At 35.3% G+C, this 17,487-nt stretch overlaps 1 protein-coding gene across 1 annotated transcript in view; it reads right to left on the bottom strand.

Moving 5' to 3' along the window:
* Positions 1–17,487, bottom strand: part of STT3B (STT3 oligosaccharyltransferase complex catalytic subunit B) — a 51,253-nt gene that overhangs the window by 19,517 nt on the left and 14,249 nt on the right. The window contains exons 2-5 of the mRNA XM_053939924.1: positions 9,040–9,148; positions 6,990–7,277; positions 5,225–5,290; positions 1,539–1,638 (exon numbers count right to left, since the gene is read on the bottom strand). Of these exons, the coding sequence (XP_053795899.1) occupies positions 1,539–1,638; positions 5,225–5,290; positions 6,990–7,277; positions 9,040–9,148 (563 nt within the window). The remainder of the gene's footprint in view (positions 1–1,538; positions 1,639–5,224; positions 5,291–6,989; positions 7,278–9,039; positions 9,149–17,487) is intronic.

The following is a 17,487-nucleotide window of genomic DNA, read 5'->3' as shown; positions in this document are numbered from 1 at the left end:
CTTCCCATGAAAGCTTAAGACAGCAGTTGCAATGAAACAGCAGAGCACTGATCACATTTTCATTCTGACAACTCCATGGCAGCACATATCCCTCACTGCTGAAGGGCAATAACATCTCAAAACACTGCAGCTATTTGCAAAACAAACATCTGCCAAACCCTTTAATTCCTATGAACATGCAGCACTATTTTTCCCATGTGAGTTCAAAGACTAGTTAATTTAAAACTGAAAAAGCAAGAGCACTTATTCTTTATTGTTTCTGGCTACCATATTGCTTCAGGATTTTATAATCAGTTGATCTAATTTTCTCTTGCCTAATACATAGAAATCAGAAAATGAAAATATTAAATAAAACAATTTTGAACAGAAAACAAGATAAATTACTTTCCCCTTAAGTTAGAAAGAAGTAGTTAATGAAGAAGTTAATTAATACTAACATTAGAAATTAAAGATGGGTTAGAACTTCTTCTTTCCCTCTTTTTAAAATTTTAATGAATTTCCAATTCTTAATTACATAGAGTAAAAAGAAGTATGGAAGCAATATTTATAGTTTTGATAACAAAAATTCAAAACTGAACTTGAGTAAATTAAGCAATTGCTGTGGTATATAATGGTTCACATATATGTACTGAAAGTAATTTCTCTAGCAGGGACTAAAAAAAAACATTAAAATAATTGAAAATACAAAGATAAAACAGTATTAAAATGAGGAATAAAATATATAAATTTACAAATATGAAATGCTTTGTGATTATGCTTCAGCACACATTATGTTCTCCACCTACCTATTGTAAAGGCTTCACATTAAAAGTGTTCCACCTAACTTCTAAATCTCTGAATACCTGAACTGCTTACTAATTATTCCATTCATACACCTACATCATGGCCAACTGATTTTATTGGTAAAGTGTCAGTAAAAACAGTTTACACAGTATTTAAATATCAGGCAAATCAATAAAAAAGTTAGCCTCCCAGGATCCTTATTCACACGTTCCTGAAACTGGAAGGAAGGCTGACCAATTAATCCAATAAAATTTTAAGGATTCCCATGGAGTGGACAGACTCTTACTGTGCACACCTTTTCTCAGTGATCTAAAACTTACATGGCTGCTTAGAATTTCCCATGTCTTTATCTGTATGTTTGCATAATTTCTGCTGTATAACTTTCAAAATGCCAATTGCTTTATATACTTGGAAAAGAAAAAAACATAAAACATTATAAAAGGCACATGTAATGTATATTTACAAGATATTAATAGGGTTCTTTTACATCAAACCACCCATTTTTCTTTCCCATGCACTAGAAAGGAAAAAAATAATTAGCAGCAACATATACGAAATTTTGGAAGTGTTAGTATGTTTCACCTCCTTATTTCCATGTTGTAGAAAATAACTGACTATAATCAGTAATCAAATCAAAACAACTCAATCTGATATGCAATTACTTAACACCCACTTGATACAAAACACATCAGTACAATAATTTTGTATCTCATGTTTAAGTATTTGAGAATGACTTTGCAATGAACAGAACTTACCAATGTAGACTCTCCTGCTGTATCTCTGCATCAGCAACAGAACAAACACATGCAGCGGAATGAGGTTGATGATGAACACATAACCACCCCACGCAGAGACCTACAACAAATGGAACAGGAAATCAGATCTGAAAATATCTGCAAATTCTTAGGACAGCCCATGCTGGATTTCTACGTCTTGATGGTCTAACAAGAAAATACAAATCCCATCTACACAAGCAGTCAGAACTACTGCTAATACCACCAGAATCCTTCTCACTATATATTATAAAAGAAAACAAACTACGACAAAGCCCACATATCAGAGGTGTTTGAAATGGGCTGATGGATTTCCTAGGCTACCCTCCTTGGATCTCCTCCTTCCAAGCTAATCTGGCCACACTGCCAAACGAGAATGTTATGCTGGAGGTTTTTCCCAATGGTGAAGGCTGCAACATAAGGCAGTGGTAGGATTTGTAGGCCATGAGTTGGACTTTGGTATCTTTGTGGGTCCCTTCCAACTCAGGATATTCTATGATCTCATGTAGGATCCAAAATCTTCTTTTGATAAAATTAGCACCATACACTTTTTGCTGAGAACAGGGAACATTATTTCCAGGTAGAGAGGGGAAAGGGAGCAAGGTACACCTCCAGGAGCAGAACTCTGGGACCAGAACAGCCAGTGCCGGTTGCAGTGTAAGGAAATAAACAAAAGGAAGAGTATGGATGCACATAAAAGCAGGACTGAACACTGTGAAATGATATACAACAATATTATAGACATTGCAAACCTGTGGCAACAAGAGCTGTTGAGAAGGACTGCTATGGTGTACTTAGAACTGAAACACTACAGATGTTATTAACAGATCACTGATTGCTGGTTTAGGTAAGGATTTCATGAGCTATCATTACAATGTGTTATGTGAATTTCTAACCTATTTAGAAGGGCTCATATTGACTAGACAATCTGTATTTTACTACATCCTGTGGTCATATTACAGTCTAGACTTCTCCCATATGCATCATGCCTACCCTAGATCTTCATTTTTAGCATGCAGTAGCTAATGTGGTTTTCACTTTAATTGTACTTTAGGGTTTAGATTCTCATAGCTATTTTTAAAGCCCTAGAATCCAAAAAGAAACCCAAATTACTATGTTCTATAGAACAATTCTAAAAAATCCATGAGGTCAAGATCACTGTCTTTTTGACACTAATACTACAAACCCCAGCATTTAAAAAATTATGGTAAGCAATTCAGACTATGTGAAACACGTAGAATAAAATAATCCAAGTTTTCTAGTAACTCATTTCAGATTATTAAAATCCTATTGCCTAGTTACTTGTATGAAGTATCATGGTTTACACAGGTAAGTTTATTTAATGGGAGAAAACAATTACCTGAAGGCAGCTGAGAATAGAGTTCAAGCATGCCAATAGAACACTGCCAAATTCAGGGAAAAGTTTCAATCAAGGAGGTCTCAGTTTGCATGGACCAGAGACCTGCATCTCTAATTATCAAAATATGAACCCAAATCTAAGCACTGAAAATTATAGTCAAGATGCACTTTGGAACTTTTCAAACAAAACTGAGGCAAACTCACAGATTAGCAAAAAGAATGGAGACATGCTATCCTACAGGATTGCTTCAATGTAAAGCTTTCTTTTATTCTACCTCCTTGTCATGAAGAGCCATATGAAGCAGAAGCTGATGAAGTAAAATAAAGGCTAAAAATATAAATCCAAGGAGAACACACCCTTCGCTATATTGAATGCAATGCAAGGCTATGAGTTAAATTACCACAGTGAGTTATATATTATAAGGCAGATTTAGTTATCAGGAAAGATCTGTCAGTTCATGCAATATCCATTCGCCTTTCAAGCTGTTGTCCAAACTTCCCATTCAAGGACTGAACTCTTACTACCTCAAAATTGTGATTTCATTTAACTTCCAGCTTACACTGAAAATTACTAATTCCATCAGGGAAAGACAAATTATTGAAATGTAACAAATAGTAAAATTACGTTTTGTCCTAAAAATATACTCAAGCAAAATATCTAGAAGGGCAACTCCACAAAATTCTTTCCAAAAGGGAAATACAATGTAGGGTAGGCCATCATATGTGGGATGAAGTAGATACAAGCAATAAAATTCTATCATCTAATCACTTAGATGTGAAGCTAAGCTACAGATGAATCTGAACCTTTCATGAGCTGAGAGAACTTGAAAGGAAAATAACAGCACCCCCCCATTTCCATATAAGGATTGATTATCATGATGACATTGATTCTGAAGTTCTGATACCATGTACACACATGATCACATATTCTCACATACAACCCCACACTCCAAGATGGTAAGAATCTGTTACTGTGTGATTTTTTAGAAGAAAAATTGTTAAAGTATTGTATTTGTTATTTGTATGCTTATGAAGGCACCTTTAGAGAATCTTACCAATAAATTGGCACAATACAAAAAAAATACTCTGCTCTATAAATATAAAAAATCAAAAACTTACTTGCAGCTTTTGTACTGCACTTAAACATATACCAAAGCTACAGGACCTTTTTTCACTATAATGCTATATAAACAGCAATGCTGTGTATGAAGAAGTGGCTCTCTATTAAGCAATGTGGCAAAAAGGAGGAGAAATGGAATGAAATAAATGTACACTTAACAAGAAATAGCTATCTTAGCCTCTTTGGTGACAAACACAAGGCTATTATCTCTGGTATTAACTGCAGAAGTCTCCCAGGAAACCAAATGGACATTACAGCTAGAGGAAAACTAGACAGCATCCAGACTACCTTTGAATTAACCTTGCCTTTAAGGCACATAAACCAATCCAGAAGTTCCTTGTTTTTCCAAACCTACCTGATGGTAGAAAAGCAGTATTTGACACCTCAGTCTTAACTGTTACCAAGCAATTAGCCTGGCTGTCCCAGCACTGGCTGTTTTGAAGATGATTTATTTTTCATACAGCCACAAAAAGTTTAACAATTAGGGGAAAAAAAAGGATGTTTGATTCAAACAGGAGAATTCTTAGTCTAATGTTTCAGAGGATGGAGGAGGGAGAAAAACAATTCCCTCCATTTTTCTATTAGTTTTATCTGCTCATGTTTATTACTATTTTCCCCCTCTGTTAGCCCTTAGGAAAATCTCTGCAACAGCCCTCATTTTCATAGATCAAGAATGAAAAGGGCATTTATGATCATTTATTATGACATTGAAGTCATTCATCAGTTCTGGTATTAAGCATTACTTTGTGGCATAATTATACCTATAAAAATAGCTTTCAAAATTATAAAAATGTAGCTTTGTCCTCATGTTTTAAATATTCTGATTATTGCATTATAGTAATGACACACAGACACATAAATATTAAAATTATACCTTAATTTACCTACACCCAAATAAAAATCCAACTGAATCAGAGCACCAATTCATAGCATGGGAAAATTTGTAAGTAAAGTTATTATAGTTCAAATTTTTTTCCCCAAAATTGCTTTAATCATGTTGATTTAAATACTTTACCTTTACATATTATGTTGTTTAGTCATATATTTAAGGTTGTAATAACAATACAAAGCAACAATTTTATATTATGGCTCCAACAAAGATGAAAATATCCTTCTTCTCTTCTTTGTCAACATATGGACTATGTAAGTTACTTAAATAGTTTAGTAATTATATATATAAAAGCCTTACCATGTAGAAGTAGGATAGACAGCAGCAGATTGTCCAAAAGACTGACCCAGTTTTCACAGACTTCACCTGGAAAAATAACCAAGTATTTACAAATGACAAATCCTGGACAATACAGTAAAAATACAATAAAAATTTCATCCCAACACAACTGCAGAGAGAACTTTAGCCTGTATCAAGTTATATTTTATGCTTCTGAACTGATGTTCATAAAATCATAACACAAATGCAATTCTTTCACACACAAAAGGAGGTTAGGTGTATTTCTCTAGCAAAAGCATACAATCCAACTCTCTGCCTTATGATCTGATGTAGAAAGGTAGTTGCAATGGCTCTGTGCTACTTTCTCTGAGATGTTAGAGCACTTTATAATTCTAAGTGAAGACCATCCATGCCTTAATTTGTCTGGCATCCAACCCAACTCTGCCATTACAGACAAAAGAGCTATTCTGTAATTCCAAAACATTCACTTAAGGTTAACAAGAGCATTCAGATACTACTAAAGGTTTAGCAGGATCCAGAAACTGCCCCAGGAATACGAATATGTCTGAAACTGATGGGGGTGACTGTGGTGAAGGAAAACAGGAATGAAGAACAGACATTAAAAAAAGCTAGAAAGTTATCTGTAAAATGTATTTGATTCTACAAGAGTTCATGCAAACATTATTGCACTCTGCAGTTTAGTCAAATATGAATTCCATGAGAACAGATAACTGCTATCATATCTCAGTTACTCTAAAGTAAAAACATAGGTTGATTCTATTATTCTTATCAAACACAGCACAACTTTCCAGCTGCAGCTTATTCTAAAACCAGATTTTTAAAAACTGCATTTAAGTAATATCAGTCACTCAGTCATGAAAAAATTCAATTCTCTTCCATTATATTCCTACCAACTATATCCCAAGTTTGAAATATTCTAAAGCTAAAACATTTGTGAATACGCATTTGCTTATGAAAACCAGAGCTCTTGACAAAATTATGGAGAATTGTTGTAGTGACCACGTACTTACATGGAGTTTTCTAAATGAAAAGTATTCCAGAATACATAAGAGACAGTACCATACAGCATATGTGCTGAATTAACAATATAGTTGTGCTATTTTTGTTATTTCCAAAGTAGGTTCAACAGTCCAGAAATACTCCAACTTCCCTAAACTACTTCCTGCAAAACTACCTTATGGATGAAATTCTACACAGATTAAGGAGAGGCAGACATGCTGCTTTAGCAAGCAGGCAAATTAAAAGACATAAGACTGTTTTTATAAAGCACACAAGAAACACTAATATCTGACTCTAGACAGCTTTGGCCATTTAATCTGGATACTGAACTCAAAGCCCAGACACTCCATACAGTCCAAAGTCTTTCCAAAAGACAATTCAAAGCACTTCATATTCAGAGTCTACTGCTTTTCACCAGCTATATAAGGAGGCTAACATTTGATGCACACAACACTAATACCTCCAAACCGAAAAACAAAACAACCCCTCTGTTTGCTTTAAATTTCTAGACTCATCATCATTTTTATTACTACTACAGGATACACATACTTCAGTGGAACCATGATTTACACAGCAAACTGAAGAGCATGATTATGGAGTGGTTCAGATCATGTGACTTCTCAGTACTTGCCTAATCAAGAGCCAAGGGGAAGAGGGATGAGAGGGAGGAAAATAAGAATTCAATGGATTCTAAGAAAAATCAGTCATTTGGTTGAAGGAGGAACCAAAAAACCTTTCCAAAGCAAAAGACTCAGCAATTACTTACCCATAAATAGTATGTGAACTGCAGTGCAAAAATAGCTATGCCTTCATTGTCAAACGATCCTGCTACCGATCGGGATATGTAACCTGGAACTATGGCGATAAAACAGGCAGCTAAAAGCCCTGCTCCCTGGTTCCACAGTTCTCTGGTGAGCAGGAAAGTAGAAATAGCTGTAAGGCCGCTAAAGACTGGTGCTAGAAACACACATACATCTCTTATATGGACTGTCACATTAAGCATATTTAAAATCCAATGTATAAGGCCTGCTGTCACCATCAGTCCTGGGTATACCTACATGGAGAAAAAAAACAAAACAAACCAGAACACTAGGTTATTACAGAGAACTGTCATGGTATGCATGTTTACATAGAACTTGCAATTAAACAGTAATTTTTAAGCTGATATAAGCAATGAGTATTAGCATAAGCTAACAGAATTATTTTAGTACTACTTTAATCATGTTTTAACACCACTGAATACCCTAGGTTCTTTTAATTTTATCCAAATGCTAACAATAACATATAATCTACTTCATAAATGAATGAGCAGCATACAGATAATATCCCATCTTGCTTGACATTTATCATATAATGAAAACAATTTGTCATTAAGGTATGGAAGCAGAAACCAAAAATCTGCAAGAGAATTTCAAGCCAGCTACCAGTTTTAACGAAATAAAAAAAAAAAGCCCCCAAAACCTAAGACATCAAGAAGAAACCCAAAATTTCCCAGTCATATCCATTTTCCTTTAAAATATACCATGCTATTCTTTCACTTTTTGGTACCAACAGGGCGAGAAAGTGTGCTTCAGTAGGATTAAATTTTTTAAAGATGAAAAGTTGATGGTCAGTCAGTTGAATACTACATTTTTGCAAGGTATCTGTAGACATCTTTGAATATGAAGGATTAAAACACAGTCCTGTTAAATTTTAATTAAGATGTGCTCCAGGAAAGGTATCATAGACTTACACGAATCTATTTAATCCACCATAGAATATTGGAGAACTTTAGATTATTCTTAATAGGAATTCTACCGTCCCACATTTATCAACATCTAGATGTATTCCCACATTTTCAACATCCTGATGAAAAATCAATACATCCTAGAAAAGTTAGTATGTATTTCACCTCCTTAATTTCTTTCAAAAACTAAGCAGGACATTGTACGAAATTAAATTAACAGATGACTGAACATTCCCCTGCATATATTTCAATTCTTTTTCTTAAGATGTTTTATTTTGTATGAGACAGGTATGGAAAACATGCACTTACATGTTGCATAAAGAGTGTCCAGTATCTCTAAGATACTAAAATAAATCATGATCTAACTGCTACAAAAAACTTGCAAATGCCTTTAAGTGGTATATACTAGCATTAAAAAGCTTTAATGAACTTCCACCCATTAAGAAACACGCAGCTGCATTATTTAGTGTTACTAAAGCTATTCCAATGAATGATACTTGCATTCTGATTTGATAACATTGTTTTGTACACCTTTCCTGTCTTGTAACTTGCATTGATACCAGTCTTAACTAGTCCTGATGCTTCGTACAGGTGCCACACTGATCTAATTTCACAAGGTCTTCTCTCAGTGAAATCCTAATTTTTTTCCATACATACATGAAGTCTACTCAGCATGCGTAATTTGATTAAGACTTGTACCTTAAGAGATTTAGGTAATGATTGTTAACATTTTTTTAAATGTTTTTCCTGTTTTGATTTCATATACTAGAATTACAGAAGCCACAATACCCTTATTTGCTACTTATTAGAATTTCATATGTAAGGAAGTTCTGTATTTCTTGGTCACATTGTGCTATTGGATAAAGACTAAGGCATGTTGGCTTACATGTTTCTGCAGCTAAAAATTAAAATCATCTCGATATTCCCTCTGCAGCAATTTGACAATTAAAAGCATATTTTATTCAGACTCTCCTTTTGTCAACATCAAATTTGTACTGAAAGTTCAAAAAACTTCCTGAAAAGTCAACTTTAATTATTTTTACTTATTAAATTGATTTTATTTTAATAAATTTATTATTACAATACTTACAGTTCCACCTACTATTCTTCCTAGTGGATACCATGCTCTTTCATCAAACCAATTTAAAAATTCATAAAACCCATGAGATGCAAGATGATGTGTTGATCTATAGTTAAACCTAGAAAGAAACAGAAGAGTAAGATAAATGAGATGATAAAGCTCTTGATTTTTACTATGTAACTACAATGGTCCTCTCTAAATCTGCAGAGTTTTCAAATAAATTACTACATTCTCAGCTACTAACCACTGTATTTTCTTCACTTCTACAGTCAGTGCATATACCACAGACACCAGTTTACAGTTTCCAGTGAGTTTGTTTTTGTGTATAAACATAAAAAAGTTTTCTTTCACTCTGATAAAGACTCTGGTTATTTTTGTTATTCCTTTCTAAAACTACTCATTTTCAAATACAGTCAAGGCAAGACTCCCCTTCTGAGACAGGGTAGCTACATGTGCTGCTGCCCTATTTCATGTAAAATTGCCAGGTGACTCATTCAATAACAGGCAACAGGAATCAGTCTGTTTGTTCACACTATCAAACTAACGGCCTTCTCTCAATCAGTAAGAATTTACACAATGAGAACCTCTGTAGATGAACTTTCATCTTCAAAGTTTGTACATTCTCTGATGCAGAGAATTTCTTGTACAACAGAAGGTCTCTCATGTACACCTTCAGTTCAGCCTTCCACACTGTAAAAAAACCATTAAAAATACTAACAGACTGCTATTAAGGCATTTATCTTCCACCTTCCTGGCACAAAATATCTCAAACATCTGATAACAAAACTTTTAAACTGTTAAAATGTCTATTAGTTCTTGAAATTAGGTATCAGGTTGCAAGAAACACTATAGTGCATATCATCCTAAACCAGCAACTCTTTCATGATCATTCATTCAAAGGCCAAACTAAAAAGGCTACAGATATTGAGAATATGAAGCTTTGTAGGCAAGGTTTAGGTAAGGAATAGCCTGGGTGAACACAGCTTCTATAACAAGCAATATTCACAAAGTCAACCCTTCTAATAGATATTCTAATTGAATTTCAGTTAACCATGTGACATTCCTTAGTTAAAGAAGTATTAAAGATTTTAGTCATTAGTTAAGCAGAAATTCAGGTGACTAAATGGAATACTACAACAGACAAAAGGTTAGATGGGCAAACCACCATGAAAGACTTCCAAAGACACTGCTAGAATTCAAGCCTAGAAAAGACTGTGTGTGTTTTTCTTTTTATCTATTTTATGGAAGAATCCCCTTATATCAGAAATATGCATCCCTTCTGACAAAAAATTTACAACGAAATAAAATTCTTTTGCATATCTAGGATTCCCAAAATATCACTGTTTTACTTTGAACCAATTAATTTTCACAGAATAAAGCTAAGGTCACTTAAGACTGCAAACCCCATCAAGTTCCTAATTGTTTAATCAGTACAAGTAGTATCTGAAATAAAGCCACATTGAGGTCATGAGCAGATTCTTCATCTAGACAGTGGAAGAACAAAAAGAACTGAAATTCAGGTTCAGATGTCAGCAAATAGGCATGCTTCAAGTGTCTGAACTATCACAGCATTAGTCAAATGATATTAAAAATAAGTAAATAACAGAGTGAAGTACTTGCAGGAAGACTCTCTTACATCTGTTAAATAAGCATTTATATAAGATACATTAACTGATAAAACTGTGGACTTTCAGAAGTCATTAGTCATGTTTATATAAGAAAATTCACATGAACATCAGTCATTCTGACCTAGAAATCTTTGATTCAAACAGCAATGTGACATTGGTTTCTAATAAGCCTACAACTATTCCCATTTGACTAGATTTTTAAATATTAATTAATTCTCCAGTTCTGAACTGTCAACCCTAATGTGATTTCTGAAATGCTGTACCTGTAAAATTAGCCTCTTATCTTAGGATAGCAAGGTCTGATGTTAATTTGTTTAGTGTCAAGTGCCTACAGTATGGTAACAAATCAGGAGCTTCATATTGCACAGGACACACAGAATCCACCCAGCTACAGACAGGACTGAAAACACTGAAAACCCACCAAATGTTGTTATCCTAGAACTTCAAAAAGGGAACAAGAAAGATGTTTACTAACACAAATTACTTTCGAATTTTAAAATCATGACTCAAACTCACAGAGGCCACAAAAGAATGACTAATGTTTACTTTTACAGCATCAGAAGATTAGCTAACAAACCAAATAGGCAAGAAGAATACATATTGACATTCTCCTCATGTTTCCAATTAGCAAAGCTTCGTAACTGACTTCAGAAGGATGCGAACAACTGTCTTGAGTTCTGCCAGCATCCCATTAAGTCCTTAATAAGAACGAATTACTACTCAGAATTGAAATGCAATGTAACAGCATTTTACTTCTACCACTTCAGAGGTAAGAATTTAATCTTCCCTCCTAATATACTCTTAGACAGACACAAATCTATTAGTCCTTCTTTCAAAAAAGTGATTCTTTTGCCACAAATGAAAGCATGCAGTGACAGTTGGGCATATCTTTGCAGCAGAAATTACTGACAGTACTACAGTGTATTGTCAGAAGACCTGTGAGAACAAGAAACAACCTTCTAGACACAAAAACTAAAAAAAAAAAAAAAGTATTTAGAAACTTAATTCAGCATGTCACTTTGACTTAAAAAATAACAAGTGCTCACTTCACCTCCCACTAAGTTACCTGCAAACAAAAATAAGTTAAAATGTCAACATAAACATATACACTCATCAGGAAAAGGTTGCTATGATGTTGCCTATCAAAGCCAGCTTCAGGCATGGACAAAGTGGCAGCAATGGGCTGTGCACCAGACAAAAGTCTAGTTTGGCAATCATACAATGATGCCAGTATTAGGCTCTGATACCACTTAGTCCTTCACAGCACTTTTTAGGGACAAGCCTGAACCTTGTGAAATTGTTTCCCTTTAAGCTAGAATGAAGAGCGCAGTTAACAAACAGCGAGCATCACAAACCAGTCACACCTCCTAACTATCTTGGTACTTTTCAAACCCTGCTTAAAATGCAGCACAGTAGTATTGTATTTCTACTGCAATGCTATCACAGTACCTCCAACTACCTGTAAGTTTCATAGGGGTGTAAAACAGCCATGGAAAATATTAGAAAAACTGCCATCTTTGCCTACACCTGCATCTGGAAGATTCAGGGGCTGCAGCTGAGAAAGGAATCAGAACAGAGGCAAGAACAGCCAGTACTGGGTAGGGGTTGCATGTCAGGTCACTGCCTGCCCCAGTTCTTCCACTTGCAGCAGCAGCCAGAAGAGGTGGTATTTAGGGTTTTTATCCAGCCCTCCTTCTGACGTACTCCATCTTATCCAAGGAGACACTAGAACTGAAGTACACTGCTGTTGCACTGACTAAACAGTATACAGCACGATGTGACAGAACCAGAGTGAAGGACAGGATCCCTTTTCTGCCACCCTCAACCCTCACATCCATCTGATCTTGAGGTATGGAAACAGATTACCCATTTCCCTAGATTCCCTCTCATCCTCCATCACCCCCTTGAGGCAAGTTGATTTGAAACAGACCTGAGAAGAATAAAGAACAAAATTATGTGAAGCACATTTTAATTAAATACTTAGCTAGAAAACCTGAGTTAAATATTCAAGTTCTCAGTCCATGCTGTGAAGATACACACTTGCTAAGATTCAGCTAAGGGCCTGACACCAGGAAACACTGACTTATTTCAGTTGACATTCTAGGAGGAAAAGTGATGCTCTGCTGTTCTCCTTGCCTCTTTCTGTCATGTTTGTAGTTTGAACTATTTCCTCCTCCAAGCTAAGCTTTAAAGGAATAAACAATCCAAAGTCTTCGTACATTTCAGAATTCAAAGTCCCAACCACCCAACTAGGCTGGTATTGTAGTTTGAACCTTTGGGGGGTGCTCTAATAATCACCTAATTGCTCTGTGTATGGTACCATGAATTTCATGGCACTGTTGGAGATACCTACATTACAGTTGGTTCAGTAGACAACTGGAGGTAAGTTAAAAAATACGGTTCTCATTTCATATATTTTAACACAGAACACAGTATAAGCAGCAACTGCAAAATAACTGAAACAGAAGCATAATCTTTTTTTTAGTAGCAACATTAATTTAGAAAGCTTAACTAGGCAACTCGCAAAGCAAAACCTGTGAAGTTTTCACATATATATTATGCACTGTTAATACATAATCTTAACTATCTGTTCATGCTTAGGTTTGATTTTTATTCCTTGCTATGAACTGCTTTTTTGATGACACAAGGCAATATTGTAGGATAATTACTTAATGCTAGTCACAGCAATCACTCTCTATCCAGGAGCTACAGAATTCTCCAGCACTTCACAGCAACAATTACTGCTAAATTTATAAAGAGACGTCTTTGACGTTCCTAGGTTTAGTATTTCCTTGACAAAATACTATTTAAGGTGAGTATTAAAATAAGATTCAGCCTACTGAGAAATAAGAACATATAGAAAAGAATAGCACATGTATGGCAGTGAAGTTACTTCATCCACATCTTAACAACACTTAAGGCAAATTACACTGACAGCAATGGAATTCATTTAACCTCTCGATCAAGAGAGTGCAAGATCAGTGTGTTTCTTCTTGTGGGAATGGTGACTCTCTAAACCCCAATCAATTTCATGCTATTAGTGCCCCATCATCTAGACTTTTTATCCAGTATTTTACAGCCATCTGAGAATATGTAATCTCCTTACAAGCAGAATCTGTTGAAAAATTTCTAAGCCTTCAATTATAAAGGCTTCTGTGCTTTAAAAGTCTTCAGCTGCAGATGCACAAAATTTTCACATCTGCAAACTCAGAAAAATGAGAAGATGCAAACTGTGAACATTACAAGCTATAGGAGTAATTCTAGGAGTCAGTTTTTAATGCAAATGTAGATTACAGAATCAATTTGGCCATACAGAATCTAATTAGAGATGGCAAGTGTAGATTCTTGAAAAAGATAGTTGCAGATTGACTCCATATCCGACATATTCTTTGCATCCAAAGGAAGAATACATTCAGCAATACTTTATGGAAAATCTAATGAGAAACTTCAGTAACTTCCATTGAAACAAAGAAACATGTATACAGTATTCCAAATTAAATTTTAAAACACCTGCTTGCCCACAGACTACACTACAAGCACAAGATCCTGCAAGTCTCATTCTGAGCTCTGTATCTGCAAATGAGCAATTAACACACTGAGTTCTGGTTTTTAAAATGAAAGTGTAGAACCAATCAATCACATAATGAATTCTAGGCACTAAGGAAGTCTTTCTCATCAGGAAAATTTTTATTTGTGTTGCATTTATAACCTTGGTAAGTATCTGTGGACATTTAACCCATTTTCAAATAATCAGATTAGAACTTTGGAGCAGCAATACCTACAGGAAAAAGTACTTATGACATGTAAAGAGCCTTTCCTAGTGCCCACAACCCAAACCTAAGGTGTTAGACCTCACAATAAGACTGAAGAAAACATACACCAAGCTCTACCTCTCTCATGTGTAAGAACCCATGAGACAGAGGGTGGTCCTCTGTTTACCTGAGCCAAAACTGACAACTCTGCAAAATGGAAGACCCACCAGGCAATTTTATTTCAGAAAAATCTCACATTCCTTTCTGTTTAACTTGCATTCATTTCAGTGGAATGGTTTTATTAGGTCCTAAGTCTAATACATACATTATATAATTAATTAGTACACTATATATATATATTTTTTTTAACTCTTTATGTGACCGCAAATTTTTTTTTCTGGAATTTCTCTGGATAGACACCTACCATGGCTTTATGGGGAAACTGTTATCACTTTGCACACTCAAGCTTCTGTACCTCACCAGACAACAATCACCCAGGGAGTCATGAGCACACAAACTCTACCCCGTCTTTCACAAGGGACACAGAACAGGTTTGCCCAGTTCATGCTAAACTTGATTGAAAGATGATTATTAAGACAAGTCCACTAGAAAGAAAAAATAAAAGCTTTGACTGATGCAGAGTTTAATATCATCCTAATTCTGATGGTTTTAGGAGGCTAAATATGTGATTTTGATTGCTTAGTCTTTACATTTTAATATCAAAATATCTAGATATGTAATTACTCTTAGCATTCTGAGATAATATCAAATATTTGTGATGGGTACTGAGACTGCCCTACACTTAGAGAGGCTCAAATGTTCTGTCAGGGTTTTGATGCAAGTAAGGCTATTTAAAAAGAGAAATACATGTCCTTCAATCTGACTGTCAATCACCAACCTTAGAAAAAAGAATTGGCAGCAGTACTGCCATTCTGAGTTTCCTCAGGTTCAAAGTTGGTCATGGACCTGCTTCTGATTTCTTATTTCACCCACTCAGAAAAATGTGGCAAAGGTTCCCTTGTTATACTAAGCTTACTAAGAATGATGATGTAACAAAATAGCAGGAAGTTCTGCAGTGATGTGGCCACCTAACTTCAAAAACGATGGAAATTTTGAGTCTGAGGAAGAAATTTCTGTCCCTGGAATCCAGCTGAGAAACAAAACTCCTCCTTTTTGTAATATCTTTAGAATAATCCCTGAAGGTAAACCAGGAGAAAGCCAAGTCAGAAAAAAAAGGTGGATGACACAATCAGCATGGCACACATTTTTTCAGGCCCAACATTCAACTAAGCTCAATGGAAATCCTGAAGAATACCAGAATGTTTATAGAATAACCATTAAAAATTACCATTAAGAATATCAGAATGTCCCCAATGTGTTTAAGAAGGATTACAGTCTTCCTACTGCCACTACTTGGCATGGTATTTTCCCTGCCTGCAATAGGATGTTACGCTTAGCAAGTGCTAAAATCAGGAACTGCATGCTGCCAGTACCTTAATGATAAAAAAATTCTACAGGGAGCATACAGTCAGTCAGCTTCTTCAGAGAACCCAGGACACCTCCAGTATTTTTGCTAAGAAACTGTGAGCTTTTGAGAGCACTCCATGATCACAATTTGTATTTTTTCACACAATATACCACCATCTGAAACCACGATATGCTTCCCATCACCACTGTAGTGGGCGTATATCTGTCTACAACTTCAGACACTTCCCCTGATGCCTATTAGGTTTTTTATTACTTTTTCTCTGTCTTGCTTTTGAACTATTCCATATCTCAAGGCAAATTATAATGAAAAACATTGGTTTTACCAATATTAAAAGGCTTTGCCAGTGAATTCTGCCATTCATAACATGTAACAACATTTTAGACCTAAGAAGAAAGTGATGATGATAGTTTTCTTGGGACAGTCAAAATTCCCAAGAGGTTTCAAAGACAAGATGGAAACAGAATAATTTGAAATTTTTACAGGCAAAAATGGAATGCTTGTTTTCTTTTTTATGGATGGACATACACTTTACCCCAGATACCACACTACAATTGGCATCCAAATTGATGACAATGTTGGTTCTGTACCTTCTGATAGCATCAGCTTCTTGAGAGGCATCAATTCTCTCCTCAATACAGTATCAACTACCACTCAAAAAACCCTATAGTGCTATGTTTGTTTCTTTTTGAATGCTCTTGGTCTACTCTGTGGCACAATAAGCCTTGTATGCTTCAACTGTGAAGGCTCTGCACCAAATTCAAGAATATGTTCCAAGAAGGTGTTTTTCCGGATCAAATTTGTGCTGTACTTGTTTCAAACATGATGGAGACAGCTTAACTCCAAGGTCTTCTAAGTTAAAGGCTGATACATGAGGATCTGCTTGGCAGGAAGGAATTAAAAGGCTATTAGCTGAACAATATATTTTAAGAGCAAAATATCCTTTTTGTGAAAAATCTGGTACTAAAAATCAGTGAGGTGAACATGACTGCTTCATAAGAAGTAACAGGGAACAGAGGACAGCTAGCTCCAAGCCACTTTTTTCACCGTCTCCTAGTATAGAAAAGCAACCTGTAACACCTAAATAACTACACTTTACTCCTATTAAACTGATCCCAAAAATACCTGCTATCTTGTAGCAAGATCAAATATATGTGCAGAAGCGAATAATATCTTTTGTAATAGTCTGAAATACAGAGTATAAAAAAGGAAATTTACTGTTCCTTGCAGGTACTTTAATTATATTTTAACTTCTTGGAAGCACATGGCTCAGTCTTCATCTCTATTATATAAGTCACCTATATGCTACAATGCTGTGGCAATCGAGAAAGTACCAGCTACATCCAAAACACATTTGAACCAACTTCACTCCCCATTAAGTGAAATTTAAGAAATCAGTCTGGATGCAAGATGGCCTGGCAGACTGCTCTTACCCTATGAAATACAATACATGGTAAAAAGTATAACAGGACCCTTAGAAAGGCTCCAGATCCCTCACATCACAGATGATATTTAAGCAGTGACAATCTTATTTCTAGCAGAACATTTAAACAGTTATAGCACTGTAGAAGAGCTTTAGCAGATATTATTT

The sequence above is a fragment of the Vidua chalybeata genome, chromosome 1 (assembly GCF_026979565.1).
Source record: "Vidua chalybeata isolate OUT-0048 chromosome 1, bVidCha1 merged haplotype, whole genome shotgun sequence".
NCBI lineage: Eukaryota > Metazoa > Chordata > Aves > Passeriformes > Viduidae > Vidua > Vidua chalybeata.
This window is presented reverse-complemented; position numbering and strand designations above follow the sequence as displayed.